This window comes from Sinocyclocheilus anshuiensis, unplaced genomic scaffold, assembly GCF_001515605.1.
Source record: "Sinocyclocheilus anshuiensis isolate Anshui unplaced genomic scaffold, SAMN03320099.WGS_v1.1 scaffold222, whole genome shotgun sequence".
NCBI classification, from domain to species: domain Eukaryota; kingdom Metazoa; phylum Chordata; class Actinopteri; order Cypriniformes; family Cyprinidae; genus Sinocyclocheilus; species Sinocyclocheilus anshuiensis.
In genome coordinates, this window is record NW_015542408.1 from 3408065 (window position 1) to 3424063 (window position 15999).

A 15999-nucleotide genomic window follows, 5' to 3' on the forward strand; every position below is an offset into this window, starting at 1 on the left:
TTTTTTTTTTTTTTTATATTTAAAGAATTTGCCACTGACTATTCAAACGCAAGTTTTGAGCGGTGTAGAGTAGCGCTTGTTGTTTGTCGTTTCTCCGATCACAAATGCAGGCATGGTTTTATGTTAACGCGGCGCGATACGCAACGCTAAAAAGACAGTATAAGTCATTATAATCAGTAATTATGTCCGCACTGGACGCAACAAATGGCTCGTTTATAATGGGTTTTATTGTTTTTGTCTTGTCACGTTGGGACACGGCAACACAGTATGTTAAGGGGCGTAACATTTCCGTCACACGCTTGAGGTATTCAGCCAATCACAACGCACTGGATAGCTGGCCAATCAGCGTACACCTCGCTTTTCAGAACGATGAGCTTTGTAAAAAAATCGACACGTTTCAGAAAGGCGGGGCATAGAGGAGCAACAATAATGTACATTATGTGGAAAATGTTGTTTTTTTTTACCTTAAACTGCATAAACACATTGCATTACACCAAATACACAACATCATGTTCTTTTTGGACATTTCATAACGTCAAATGACCCCTTTAAACAAACATGCAAGTGGTATGAAAGATTTTGAGCTTGATTAATGACTTTTATTGAAAGTGACTTATTGGATTTAAAGGGTTAGTTCACCCAAAAATGAAAATTCTGCAGTGTTTCCCATACATAAGCTCTACCTGGGCGGCCCGTGCAGGTAAATTGTGAATGGGAACATTGCAGTTGCATTGCTGTCTACGGAGGGTCAGAGAGCTCTCAGATTTTATCAAAAATATCTTAATTTGTGTTCCGAAGATGAACGAAGGTCTTAGATTTTATCAAAAATATCTTAATTTGTGTTCCGAAGATAAACTAAGGTCTAATGGGTTTGGAATGACATGAGGGTGAGTAATTAATGACAGAATTTTCATTTTTGGGTGAACTAACCCTTTAAGAGAAGACCTCTTATCAGTTCTTGCTCTCCCTAAGAAATGGTTGTTAAAATTCTGTTGCAAATATCTATAGAATTCCTTTATTTTTGTTTTCCAGTAAAGAAAACAAATGACACACCAAAAGAGAAGCAGGTTGGTGAGGTTGAAATGAAAGAGGAGTTACATCAACCGCAGCTCAAAGAGAAAGAGCTCCAGGAGCGCATTCAGAAAGCTATGGCCTGCACCTACATCCTGCCTCTCGGCCGCGACCGCCTTTATCGCCGCTACTGGATTTTCCCTTCTGCTGGGGCACTGTTTGTCGAGGAGGACTTCTTTGGCCTGACAGAGGACATGCTAGAGCCCCGTCCTACTCCCGAACCCAAAATAGAAGAGCTTTTCTCAGCCAAGAGCCCAGTTAAGACAGATGCCACCACTGAGGAGCCGGTGCTGGTCCAGAACACCTCGCCGCCAGTCAACCGGCCCAATCAGTGGTTCTTCTACAGCACACCTGAGGAGGTGGAGCAGCTCATAGAGGCTCTGAACCCTCGTGGACGCAGAGAGAGCAGCCTTAAAGAGACTTTGCTGCAGGAGAAGGAGCGAATTGTTCAACTGATGGATAGCAAAGCTGCTCAGCGGTACTATCACTCAGGTACTGTGGGAGCCAGGTTCCTAAGTAATGTTACATTTGATTTTTAAATATGGGTTTAGTGCCTGTGACTTTTTTTGATACCGATGTCTGTTGCAGAGGAGTATGATCATTTTAATAATTGAACCATTAATAAATGATAATCAGTAATTATTGATGATACCGGAGCACCAAATCAGCATGTTAGAATGATTTCTGAAGGATCACTGAAGACTGAAGTAATGGCTGCTGAAAATTCAGCTTTGTCATCTCAAGAATAAATAGCATTTTAAAATATTATTACAATTTAAAATAATTTTCTTTATATTTAACAATATTTCTCTTGCTATATTTTTGATCAAATAAATGCAGCCTTGATGAGCATAATAGAAAAAAATGAATTATACATTTTTTTTCAAACTGTACTATATTTAATTTATTATGCAGATGAATCTCTGCCAGAGACCAAAGGAAGTACTTTAAAGCCAAAACCTGGCCCATCTTACCCACAAAGCACTGTACCTGCTGAGCGCTTCATGGAGAATCGTCTCAGAGATCTACTACTGGATATTGAGGACCGCATCTATCAGGGAACTCTGGGGGCAATTAAAGTATGTTGATTGTGTCGACCACATTCCATAGCTGTAAATATTGTATTTCTTATAGTGATGTGGCTTGATCTGGATCTTTGTTAATGGTAACCTGACTTTTTTTCCCCTTCCTTTTTTTTTCCCCTCTTTACCCTGAAAAGGTGATGGACAGAAACTCATGGAGAGCCGCACTGGAAAACGGGAACTATGAACTGCTAAATTCTGAGTCTAAAGAGAACGGGCTGACCAACGAAGAAGAGGAGCCGATGGAAATTGATGAGAATCACGTCAGAGTCAAAGACAGGTTATTTCACTTTAATATCTGTTACCTGTGTATTTTTATTTGTGTGTTCAAACAGAGTCTGATACTCCTACAAGCTAACAGAATTTGCAGTAGTGTGTGCGATTGTGTGAATTGATGGTGTTTTTCTTGTTTTTAGGCTGCAAGAATTGAAGGCAGAGGGTCAGAGTGCCACGTCCACTACTGTGAGCACACCACAGCCTGTCAGTAACATTGTCCACTTTTTGGCACAGGCTCTTGCACAGATAGAGCAGGGCATAGAGCGCAAGTTCCTGAAAGCTCCGCTAGGTAAGATCTGTTACTTCTATGGTTCTTCTGAAACTTTGAGGGTATAAATCTGCCTTTCCACTACCTCTGACAAATGACAAGTGATAGACCGGAAGTCATTCATTTCCAATGTAGAGTTGTGCGGGAGCTGCGTGGAACTCCAGTCATATGCATATGCGGAAATTTCAGATCTGATTTGAGCTTCGGATGCATTCAAATATTTGAACTTCTGCAGCTAGACCGTATGCAGCCGCCCAACCGGATGTGATGTATTCTAATCAAAACTGAGTGCGAGGTTAGAATTACCAATATTTTTCCATTTTAACGTTATTCTGTAAGCACCATTTCTGTAAAATGGTGGTTTAGAATAATTATGGCAGAAATAATTATTTTATCATTATTAAATCATTATTAACGTTGATTTTCCCCATAAAACCTACTAAAAACTACAGTGTTTTTATTTGGTGGTTGTTTTGTATGGATATATTCATACATTCATTATATTAATTCAAATCGTTCATTTTACCATGGTGAATAAGCTGAGGTAAGTTGAAAGTTCTGTGCGACTGCCACTAGGGGGAGGAATGCGACAATCGTATTCAAATGTTGGAGACCGTGGAAAGGCGGCTTAAGTGTGTGTTCCTGAAAACTATATGGATAATTTTGTTTGTAGGAACATGTTTTTGTTTCATTTTTGAATTGATTAATCCACAGGCTCTTATTTCTGAATGTTTTGTTTTTAATCAGGTGATGATGATGCCAAGAAAGACCAGAAGTTGAAGAAAAAGGATAAAAAGAAAGATGACGACCAGTCGAGTGAGAAAGATGGTAAGATTTGTTTACCAAAAAACTGAAAGTGTTTTCTCTTTAAGCACATGTTGGTTTAAATTATCATTACTAAACCGGTTTTCCTCAACAGATGGCAGTGAAAGTGGGCGGCAGGTGAAGACTGTGCAAGAACGCTGGCGTGAGTCTTTGTTGGCCTGCTCCAGCTTGTCGCAGGTCTTCCTGCATCTCTCCACACTTGAGCGCAGTGTAGTCTGGGCCAAATCCATCCTCAATGCCCGTTGTAAGGTGTGCCGTAGGAAAGGAGACGCTGAGAACATGCTTCTATGTGACGCCTGTGACAGAGGCTATCACATCTTCTGTGTTCGGCCAAAACTGAAGGTGAGAACCATAGTTTTTGGAAGGTTTTATTTAGTGGACACCTTATTAACTGTTCTTTTTCATAAACCCTGACTTGCCATGCAGACGTAAAGTGTGTACGTATAAACTAACACATGCAGCCAAGGACAAAAAAAGGAAAGGAAAATAGACATGTATATCAGCAATCTGTTAATAAATGATTGTATATTTATTGGTAAATAGAAAATCTCTTAAACTTCTGAGTTTAAGACGAAAGTTTTGATCTTCCTTAATTTGTTTTACAGGCTGTTCCTTCTGAAGACTGGTTCTGCCCTGAGTGCCGTCCCAAACAGCGCTCCCACAGAATCAACTCACGTCAGCGTTCCTCTATTGACTCTGAAGAAGATATGGAGGAAGAGGAGGAGTCTGAACAAGAGGAAGAAGAATCAGAAGAGGAAGAAGTTGAGTCGGAAGAAGAACAGTCAGAGGAGGAAGAGTTAGTGGACTTGGCTTTTTTTTATTTTGATCGTTTTTCTTGCCGGTTTACTCATTTCATGCAGAAGGATATTGTGAAAGTTGTTTTCTTTTTTCTCATTTATTTAACAGTGTGTCCAAGAAGGCTCCTGTCAAACTTCCTCTCCAGAGCAATAAAGGAGGTCGTTTGAACACCAGATCAAAACAGGCCGAATCAAGTCATTCCATGCCTCGCTCGCAGCAGAGCACACCCAAACAGAGCCAGCCTGCTACTAATAAAGGAGGCTCCAAAAACTCAGGGAAGAAGTCTACCCCGGTGTCTAATGGCAAACCCCCTCCCCGGGCAGGAAGCCGCTCCAGTGCTCGTCTTAGTCTAGAGGTGCCCGCCGATGGTACAACAGCCAAATCCAACCAGTCCAGTCCTGCAGCAGAAAATACAGACTCTAGGAAGAGACCCATTACTGGTAAGGAGTATCAGTCAATTCACTCAAAAAAAAAAATCTGATTAACATAAAGGAAATTTAATTTACTGCATCACATCAAAGTAGGATACTCTGGAAGCTTGTTTCCGCCACAGAATGCAAAATAAAATTTACTCACAATTGTATGTGTACATCTCACAATTTTATTTCTGGCATGGAATAAAAATAAAAATGGTAATCTCACAATTTGGACTACTTTTCATGAAATTGCAAGTTTATATGCAACAATTCTGACTTTTTATTAGAATTGAGAGTTTGTCTCTCAATCGCAAGTTATAAACTATTTACATCTCGCAATTTACAAATGTCAGAATTCTGAGAAAGTCATTACTTTTTTTCCTTGTTTAGGAACATAATGAAAAATAAAAAAGCTAATTGAGACTTTTTGTCTCACAATTCTGACTTGTTCTCTTTTTTTTTTTTTTTTTGCAAAAAAAATAATTAGAGATAAAAACTAAGATTTGAGTAAAAGTCACAATTGTGAGATAAAAAGACATGATTGCCATTTTTATCTTGTGACAGAAAAAAGGTTTTATAGGATACAGTATGAAAAAAGGGAACAAATGGAACAAAATTCCATGTAAATGCCAATGTTTTTTCCCTAAATTTTATATTAGGCTTGGATTGAAGAAAATGACACTGAAAAAATGGCATACTTGATATTTAACTGAATGCAGACACCTGTTGTTTTTCCGGTTTCATTTTCTCTAAGACTTCTTGTTCACATGTATTTTGGTTTGCCACTATTTCTCCAGCAGAGGTCTCCCCAAAAGCCAAGATCGTCTTGGCTCCAACCACCACTTCATCCAACCGTCGAAGCTCAGTGAGAAACTTAGGCGTACACGAGCTGTCAGCCTGTGAGCTGCTCACTGTGGACCTGGTCAGACACGAGGACAGCTGGCCCTTCAAGAAACTGGTGTCTAGAACTCAGGTAGTGCATTTAGAAGTACACACTTATACCTCTCTGTAACAAGGCCATGGAGCTCCCATTCATGGTTACTTTACGACCAGCTGTACTCCTAAATAATCTGTGCAGTTGTTCTGTGACATCTCACTATCCCAGTTTTGCACCGAGGCATTATTTTCATGGTTTTAATTACTACTTTTATTGCACACATTTTTCCAGGTGCCCGATTACTATGACATAATCAAAAAACCCATCGCCTTGAGCACAATCAGGGAAAAGGTCAACAACTGTGAATACCAAACTGCTGGTAAGAATTGAAGGTTGAAGTTTTTTTCTTTTTAAACAAGTTGAAATATCCACTTGAGTATATCAAGACATAATTTAGAGTGAACCGTATCTAAACCACTTTAATAGCTTGATAGAGTCGCACAACATGAATCATTGCTAAATGTAGTTTCTTTTGTGTTATTAATCTCATAGCGGAGTATATTAAGGATGTGGAGCTCATGTTTTCCAACTGTCTGGAGTACAACCCAAGTAACACCAACGAAGCAAAGGCCGGTCTGCGGCTCCAGGCCTTCTTCCATTCTGAGCTTCAGAGACTCGGCCTGGCTGAACGCATGACCCCTCCACAGAAACAGCCACGGATGTAAACAAAAGCCTGTCTTCCACACAAATACACCAACTGGCTCAGAATGAAGGCCAGTTCATAATCCGCTGTCTAATTATGTTGTTCCGTGGCATTTGTGGAATGTTCATGAACATTCCAGTGTGGTGTGACTCATTAAAAATTCTACCTAGCTCTTGTTCACAGTTTTATTTGCAATGTTCAGTGTGCAAGCAAAACGGCACTCAAGCAGCCGGATATCAAGCGGAATTTATCTTCACAGCTAGTGACAGGACTATAAATCGGCCTTTAATCCTATGGAGCAAAGTATAAGTCCTTCACTAGCAGGAGAAAGGAAAAACAACTGTGCTGTAAAGAAAAAAAATATTTGCACTGTTTTCTGACAAGTTATTTTTGTGTTCACGTATTAACTCGGGACAAAAAGCATTGTTTTTGTCTGCAATTTCAAAATGGTGCATATTGGGGGGTTTTTTTGTACCTCAACTGCATTTCTAGACTACTATTTTGTATAGATTTTTATAGACCGGAGTCTCCATTTTGACAAATTAAGTCTCGCAGCTCAAAGGAACCAATAGAATTTCTGTTTTGTAGTTGTGAATAGTTGTAAAAATAAACTCAGTTCTTTTGTTCAGGTCCCTAGCTTGCATAAACACTACGTAGAAACCAAATCATCCCATTTTGTTGCTTCCATTTACAGTTTTTGGTATTTATTTAGATTTGGGTATAATTTGCTTGCTTTATTTATAAAATTGTCTTTATAGGTTGTGTCTCTCCATCAGAAAGCTGTATGAATCAGTTTTCCTCTCATGGGTCTCAAGATTAATTTTACCTGATGTGTAAATCTTTTTTTCTGTATGTAAAATAAATTTTGTTAATATTTGGCTTGACCACTTGTTTTCATCACTGATTTTCAGTTATGCATAAATTGTATACGTTTGGAGTTAGGTGCACTTTAAGTGAAGAAAAAATTAATCTTGGCTTTATCCATTTAAAATGTGTACACTGTATAACGTTGCATACGGGTATTTTAAAGTTTATAACAAATCATCAGCTCATGTGCCTTCAACTTCTAATGAATAAGGTAATTTAGTCATGAACGGATATGATGAATATTATTATCTGGTCTCAAATATAACAATTGCTAGATATTGCTCTTATTCGAAGTCAAATGTCTTATGTACTGTTCATGACTTAAAAGTTTGTTAGACAGGTAACGTCATATTTTCAGTACATTTAAGTTATTGTTTTAAACATTATTATGCCAAGTTGTAATTCAAATGTGTGGCACATATTTGTCCGCTTCATTTCCAAGTGTCCCAATGACAGTGCATGTGCTAGATCAGCCCTTCACTGCGGCTGTGCAGTGATTTCTCTCTCTCTCACACACACTCGCACTGTCTCGGCTGTTCACATTCCCAGATAGAAGTACCAAGAAAATAATCGTTCATTGATTCATTTCGTCGGACAGCATGGTAAGCATAGGTCTTCTCTCACACATCGTTCATTCTTAATTCATAACAGATGGTATAATGTTATTTTGAAACTCTTTCTGTCAAACTTTTGATCGGTAACTGTCACGTTTTCAGCTCCGGCAGGATATGTAATGTGGCGCTGTCGCGAGGTCCGTGATTGTATGCGCTCCGGTTAAAGAATATAAAGCTCTATCCGGCTCTAAGTTGATTTTGTGGTTACCAACATCGGTTTTAGTTTGATATGAATCTATATCTCAGGCCTGTAGCCCGAGGCGGCCATTTTAAGCTAATTTTAGCCGGTGCTTTAATCACTCTGAGCGCGCGCCTCTCCAACTTTTTCTCACGGGTGCTGGAGAAATAAATCATCGGGACTTGAACGGATGGACTCATACGATAATACTTAGATCAGAACGAGCTGTTTGTTGCTGTCAGATGCCTAATGTGCGTCCTGGGAAGTGAATTCGGCTACTTGTTCTTGATTCAGTAGGATTTAGTGGCCATAGTGTGAGTGAGAGAGTCGGAGCTCCACACCAGCTGCTCAGAGCGCGTCTGTGCGCCTGCGCCATGACTGCCTATTAACTTACTGTTAACTACTTCACACTAACTAGTACTTTCGATACTAGTAACTATTACAAGAGTTGACACTACTTGTTTAATCAATATTGAATATATGAAAAATGCACTAAATACTTAATTAAATAATATTACCTATTCAGTACTTTTTCTAACTACTAACCTCATGTTTAGCAGTACTTTAATAGTCAGTAGTCATTATTTTGTTACTAGTATGTATAGTAATTGTAACTTATAATAGTTGTTTGTAAAAAAAGCAAAACACTATCAAGTAGCCATTGTTCTAGACATAAATAAGTACAAAATAAATTATTCTAAAAAGTAAAGAAAAATCAGATGCTGCTTATATCCAATAAAAGACACTAGTAAGAAACTAGGTTGATATTATTTTGTTTATTATTTATATGGTTTATATATTACTATCTATTAATTATTTGAGTTTTTTCTAAAAAAAAAAAAAAAATCGTATTTTTTAAATTTCAATAATACTAATTTTTGCTTATAATTTAAAATTGTTTTTAATATTTGTACTGGTAAACAAGACAAATACAAGCAAGTAAGATTTATTTATTTATTTAAGTGCAATTGGAGTAGTTGATGGTATCCAAAGAATAAGTAGTACTAATATCTAATTAAATTCTTATCTGAATCTATAGTAATCATCTTACTAATATCCAATTTTATTCCTCCAATATTTAATTTTAATCCTCTAATAATATCAAATAAGTGATATCATGAATAATTGCCAGTAAAAGTAGGTACTAGTCAGTTGCTAGGAGAAAAATAAAAATACATGGTAATAAGTTACCAGTGAGGTTTGAGGAATACATTTTAAAATGGCATGCGAGTAGTAATGTTCATTTGACATTAATCACTGTTTTGTTTCAATGGATTAATGCACTGTTCAAACTTCGAAGGGCCTCATTTGTGTTGAGGGCGAAGTGTCATTGATCATGAATCCAAATGTCTTTAAAAAGTCCCAGGAGGAGCTCTCATAGTTGTATTGTGGCCCAGGCACCCCACTATGACTCCATTTTGGACCGGGAGTGAGAGATTTGAACTGTAGTGACAGACCAGCTGGCTATGCCAGTGAGGTGATCCAGATCTCTAATATTATCTGGAGGATTCATACAGTTGTTATTTTTTACTATGGTTGTTAGAAGTGCTGTTTTCGTATCAGCTGTCTGTACTTATCTCAATCCCATCCTCATCGCAGGCCTCTGGTGTCACAGTCAGTGATGAAGTCATCAAAGTCTTCAATGACATGAAAGTACGGAAGTCCTCGTCTATCGTATTTTTTAAATTTCAATAATACTAATTTTTGCTTATAATTTAAAATTGTTTTTAATATTTGTACTGGTAAACAAGACAAATACAAGCAAGTAAGATTTATTTATTTATTTAAGTGCAATTGGAGTAGTTGATGGTATCCAAAGAATAAGTAGTACTAATATCTAATTAAATTCTTATCTGAATCTATAGTAATCATCTTACTAATATCCAATTTTATTCCTCCAATATTTAATTTTAATCCTCTAATAATATCAAATAAGTGATATCATGAATAATTGCCAGTAAAAGTAGGTACTAGTCAGTTGCTAGGAGAAAAATAAAAATACATGGTAATAAGTTACCAGTGAGGTTTGAGGAATACATTTTAAAATGGCATGCGAGTAGTAATGTTCATTTGACATTAATCACTGTTTTGTTTCAATGGATTAATGCACTGTTCAAACTTCGAAGGGCCTCATTTGTGTTGAGGGCGAAGTGTCATTGATCATGAATCCAAATGTCTTTAAAAAGTCCCAGGAGGAGCTCTCATAGTTGTATTGTGGCCCAGGCACCCCACTATGACTCCATTTTGGACCGGGAGTGAGAGATTTGAACTGTAGTGACAGACCAGCTGGCTATGCCAGTGAGGTGATCCAGATCTCTAATATTATCTGGAGGATTCATACAGTTGTTATTTTTTACTATGGTTGTTAGAAGTGCTGTTTTCGTATCAGCTGTCTGTACTTATCTCAATCCCATCCTCATCGCAGGCCTCTGGTGTCACAGTCAGTGATGAAGTCATCAAAGTCTTCAATGACATGAAAGTACGGAAGTCCTCGTCTTCAGACGAGGTGAAAAAGCGCAAAAAGGCAGTGCTGTTCTGCCTCAGCGATGACAAGAAGAAGATCGTCGTAGAAGAGGGCAAGCATATCTTAGTCGGAGACATTGGAGACACTGTCGATGACCCCTACGCCTGCTTCGTGAAGCTCCTACCTCTCAACGACTGCAGATACGGCTTATACGATGCCACTTATGAAACTAAAGAGTCCAAGAAAGAAGACTTGGTATTCATATTTTGGTATGTAGTCTGACTGGCAAGATAATTATTAGGATTGCAAAGGGGCGTAAAATTTCTGGTAAATTTCTGGAAACTTTCCAAGATGTTTTGGAAATTTTCCGCCCCTTTGCAACCTTAATAATAACAGATACATTTTTTGTTTTTTTATTGTATTTATTTATTTACTTATTTATGCATTTTTTATTATATGCATTTATTAATTTATTTATGCATTTATTTTTTATGCATTTATTTATGCATTTTATTGGAATTTTGATTTTAGTTTAGGTAGTTTGAATTGTTCTTCAATTGGTTTTATTAAATTTGTATCTTTGGAAAAGCACTATAAATGTTTTTTTTTATTATTTTAAGTATTAGTTCCATTTTTTATTTCTTATGACTTGTTTGATCTGTCTATAGCAACACATACAAGAAGTAAACTTGTCTAACTGGTTGAATTGTGTTTTTTGTTGGTGTTTTTTTTTTTTAGAATGCACTGATAGTTTAACATCAGGCTTCCGAATTTAATTAAACCAGACCATCCAACATAATTATTTTTTTAATTAATTATTTTTATTTTAATTGATGGAAATATAGTTTTAAAAGCTTCAGTTAATAATAATAATAACCTTGCTGTTTGTTGCTTTTCAGTTCTGCTATACACAAAATACACAAGTCAATTAATTTTTCTTTGTCCGCATGTGTACTCAGCATTGATGTTTTTGATTACAGGGCCCCTGAAGGTGCGCCGTTAAAAAGCAAGATGATTTATGCTAGCTCAAAAGATGCAATTAAGAAGAAGTTTACAGGTGAGTACAGTCATATTCACTAATAATACCCATAATGCGTCTTTATAAAACAGATAGTATCTGGATGCTGGGTCCTGAGTGATGATTGTTCAATACATTGCTATGACACCAAATAACTAATATATAACCAGTATGTGTCTCTCATTAACATATGTAAGAAAAAATCTACCAGCTGAATGCTAGCTTACTTTTGCAGTTAGCTTTTATACATCCCCAAAGAACTTTCTGTCTCCCTCTTTGTGTTTTGCCAAACGACAGTAGAAAGCTCGGATGATCAGATACTAAGAGTTGATATTCGCTGAGATATTCTATTATGCTTTAAGAGAACTACATGAGAATGCTGTACGTTAATTCCTCACAGCTATGCGTTAACCAGTGACAAGCACTTTACACATTTGAAACTATTTATTTGAAGTCTTCTACCTAATCTGGCTCATTTGACATGGCGAACACATTAAGTCTATGCAGATAAATGAAGCACTTTTGGTTTTTACACTACCAGTTGAAGGAGGACTATGGAATTTGTGTGTGTGTCAGCCCGGAATAGGAGTTACCACAGTTTTCATTCCTGTTACACATATGGACATAAACAGATGGGTTCTGAACTCTTCCACTGCAGCCTGTGATTCAAACGCACCTCTGAACGTGAAGCCGAGCTGCTTGGAATGATTTTTCTTTTTTTAACACTACATGAAAACACAATATTATCTGTAAAGTTGGCAATATTTGCAGCCTGAAGTGAAACATTGTTTTTGAGATCGAGGAAGGTGCCACTGAAATAAAAGCTTGTGGCAGAATTCTTGGCTCAGTTAAACGGTGGCTGATTTTAACAGGGTGTGAGACGTGATGATGTTCTGAGCTGGGTTTACTTCAGAACCACCTTCATTGAAGGAGTTGTTTAATGAAAAATATTTCATATTTATTAACTTTATTTTATCATTATTATTTATTATAATATAATTTATTATAGTATACGTAACTTTTTTAATGTTCTGAGTCAAGGCTAACTCTTAAAGACTATCATCTATCTATCCATCCATCCATCGTTCTGTCATCTATCTATATCTATCTATCTATCTGTCTGTCTGTCTGTCTGTCTGTCTGTCTGTCTGTCTGTCTGTCTGTCTAGCTATCTATCAATCAATCATTCTGTCCTATCTATGTCTGTCTATCTATCTGTCTGTCTGTCTGTCTATCTAGCTATCTATCTATCTATCATTCTGTCCTATCTATATCTGTCTGTCTGTCTATCTATCTGTCTGTCTGTCGATCTGTCTGTCTATCAATCATTCTGTCCTATCTATCGATCTATCTATCTATCTGTGTCTGTCTGTCTATCATTCTGTCCTATCTATCTATCTATCTATCTATCTATCCCTTAATGCTCTATAGATATAGAAGTATGTAAGGTCAATACAAACTTAAAGACTTTTTAATTCTGCTTTAGGCTATATTGAACAAACTTTACTATACTTGACAAACTTTAATTTTCTAGTTATTGAATGGTTTGTTAGTGTTTGGTTAAGCTTTTTTAGGCATTCTGATTCTAGCATACCAATCAAGTAGACTTGTGCCGGTATTCGGTCATGCGATATATCACGGTAATGAATATGCACGATATTGTTATCGTGGGCTCTTCTACTTTAATCTGTGTAAAACTTTTAGCTTTATACATTTTTCTGTATTGCTTTATTGCATTTAAATGTTCAGTTATTTTTGTTATAAGAAAAAAGTTATTAAACCTGTTATACTGTATTATGACAGCACTTTTTTAAAACTAAATTTCAATACCGTGATAATACCGTATACCGTGATAAAAGCATTAGCAATTAATCGCAACATGAAAATTTGATACCGGCATATCCCTACAATCAAGTAAAGTGTTGAACTCACTTATAGAAAATCATATACATACATCTTTAGATTGAGGGCAGCACTTAGTACAGTTAAAATGAGCAGCCCAGCCTCCTTCACTACTTCTTACAGGCCAGGCGGTTTCTATGAGCGTGGTCTTGCAGTAGATCTGGGCTTGAGGCCAGTGGCTGCTTTTCCCTTTGGAGAATTTGATCCGCAGGCAGGGAGCAATCCTCTGCTGCTCGGCGCTATTTATGGCCAGCATGCTTTTGTGTCTTGTCATCGTTGTGCACAAATGGCAAAACTGAACATGCTTCCAAAGAGCTACAAAAAGGGACGCTGGTGGACAGGCTGGGCAGCGGTTATAAAGAGCGGTTTTCACTCTTCAGTGAAGTAGCACGAATGAAAGGAAGGTCTCTGTTTCAGTGAAAAACACGGGGCTGCTCTCAAATATCACAGACCGTTTTAAAATACAATGTGTAGATTGTTACAAATCTAATCCCTACAAACCCCTCACATAAAACTCTCAGGGAAGGAAAGTACTGGCCTTCATCTGTGCTGTTTATTATAGTTTAGTTATGAACACACTGCAGTCTCCTCTAGGAAATTTCTAGTAGTGGGTATGAAACTAGATCTCAGTGCATGTAGGCACATTGTGAGGGTGAAGACCTGGATATCATATGATATTCATCTGAAATGGGGTTAACAAGGGCAAATGACAGTATCTAGAGAGCAGGGTGACTGATGGCTATGTAATGCAAATATACATAATACAGTTCATTGATAGCAAATGATATATACACAAAATTACTAATAATGAATAATGAAAAGAATAGAAAAAATATTAAATTAATTATATTCTAAATGCATCATATATTTTTTTAAATATTGTTTACTTATGTTTATTATTACTTTGGAACTGACACACAGGTTATTGACCTTTAATTGGCCTGGTTGATATATTAATCTGTCAGAAAATGATTTTGGTTGATTATAAACTCACACACAAACATTTCTTAACTACACACCACTGTTCAAAAGTTTGTGGTCGTTAAGATTTGTTAAAAGTTTTTGAAAGAAGTCTCTTATTCTCACCAAGGCTGCATTTATTTGATAAAAAAATACAGGAAAACAGTAATAGTGTGAAATTACTGATGTTATTATATCAGTATATTAATTATATTATTACAATCTAAAAGAACTGTTTTCTGTTTTAATATATTTACTCCAGTCATCATTACTCCAGTCTTCAGTGTCACATGATCCTTCAGAAATCATTCTAATATGCTGATTTGGTGCTCAAGAAACATTTCTTATTTAAAAAAATAAATTAAAAAGACCCATTATTATATGTTGGCAAGGATGCCTAATCATGCACTGTTACAGACAAACAATAGAGCAATCTCTACTCAAAAGACACCATGCAGACAGCAAGAAAAATACATGTTTATTTACTTGCAATCTTAAAAGTTGCATCTACTTTGGGCTCACATAGCCAACTTATTAGTCAGAGCTTTTATGTCCACCACTGCACGAAACAAAGTGCCTTTCATGTAAGCCCTGAATCTCTGTGTCTGGACAAGTGTGCTGAAAATAAACAAATGACCTCTCCTTGCTCTCCAGTAGGTTCTGTGCAGTGAAAGGGTGTGTGCACTGCGCTCAGAGTATTGATAGCTTACTGCTGCAAAGCATGTGAGAATGTGCAACATGTTGTTAAAAACATTTCACGAATACGGTCAACAAGCTTAGCTGTTCCTTCTCATTTAAACTGAAAATCTGTGAGTTTAAAGGAATAGTTAAGCCAAAAAGGAAAATTTGCTGAAAATGTACTCACCTTCAGGCCAGATGTAGATGAGTTTGTTTCTTCATCGGAACAGATTTAGCAGTACATCACTTGCTCACCAGTGGATCCTCTGCAGTGAATGGGTGCCGTCAGAATGAGAGTCCAAACAGCTGATAAATCACAAGTAATCCACACAACTCCAGTCCATCACTTAATGTCTTGAGAAGCAAAAATCTGCATGTTTGTAAAAAAACAAAAACAAATCCATCATTAAGATGTTAAAATACCAGTCCAGATTCAGGAGGGAAATATGCACAGAAATAAACACCATTTACAAGTGAAAACAGTCCAAAACAGTTTTAAACAAATATGGTGGTGGATTTTGATGTGAAAGGACCACAGGGGACGGACTTTTTCACTAGAGGAAGGGTTATTATGTTCTATGAACTGGCATTTTGGCCAGAAGCAGCAGTTATTTCATTTTCACAGATATTTCATTGCCATTTCAGTTAAAGGGGTCCTATTATGCTTTTTCACTTTTTCAACTTTAGTTAGTCTGTAATGTTGCTGTTTGAGCATAAAAAAGATCTGCAAAGTTACAAAGTTCAAAGTCCACTTCAAAAGGAGATATTTTATTTAACAGAAATCACTTTTTAAAAACTACAACGAACGACTCGTTTGGACTACAACACATATTTTCCGGGATTTGTGAAATCAAGACTTTGTAAAAGAGCATAATAGGACCCCTTTAACTGAACTTTTTGTTCAGTTATTGTTGCAGTGGTTTGTTGTGTCTATTGCAGTGCAACATGACCTGATGAGGGCATATCAATGTGTTATTGCATGTCACAGGGTCACAAGATTTC

At 36.8% G+C, this 15999-nt stretch overlaps 2 protein-coding genes across 3 annotated transcripts in view; both read left to right on the forward strand.

Annotated features, from left to right (window-relative positions):
* baz1a (bromodomain adjacent to zinc finger domain, 1A) overlaps positions 1-7200 on the forward strand; it is a 21065-nt gene extending 13865 nt beyond the window's left edge. The window contains exons 18-28 of one of the 2 annotated variants that reach the window (XM_016492484.1): positions 1033-1563; positions 1987-2150; positions 2291-2433; positions 2570-2718; positions 3445-3525; positions 3617-3864; positions 4128-4318; positions 4429-4760; positions 5534-5709; positions 5905-5992; positions 6166-7200. In XM_016492484.1, the coding sequence (XP_016347970.1) occupies positions 1033-1563; positions 1987-2150; positions 2291-2433; positions 2570-2718; positions 3445-3525; positions 3617-3864; positions 4128-4318; positions 4429-4760; positions 5534-5709; positions 5905-5992; positions 6166-6338 (2276 nt within the window). In that variant the 3' untranslated portion in view covers positions 6339-7200. The remainder of the gene's footprint in view (positions 1-1032; positions 1564-1986; positions 2151-2290; positions 2434-2569; positions 2719-3444; positions 3526-3616; positions 3865-4127; positions 4319-4428; positions 4761-5533; positions 5710-5904; positions 5993-6165) is intronic. The other variant, XM_016492486.1, reaches the window with a different exon arrangement.
* Positions 7201-10267: 3067 nt separating this feature from the next.
* On the forward strand, positions 10268-12343 carry LOC107693076 (cofilin-2-like). Its single transcript, XM_016492321.1, has 4 exons — positions 10268-10273; positions 10401-10708; positions 11420-11496; positions 12330-12343. Exons 1-4 carry the CDS (start codon positions 10268-10270, stop codon positions 12341-12343), a joined length of 405 nt encoding a protein of 134 aa, XP_016347807.1.
* Positions 12344-15999: the final 3656 nt, after the last annotated feature.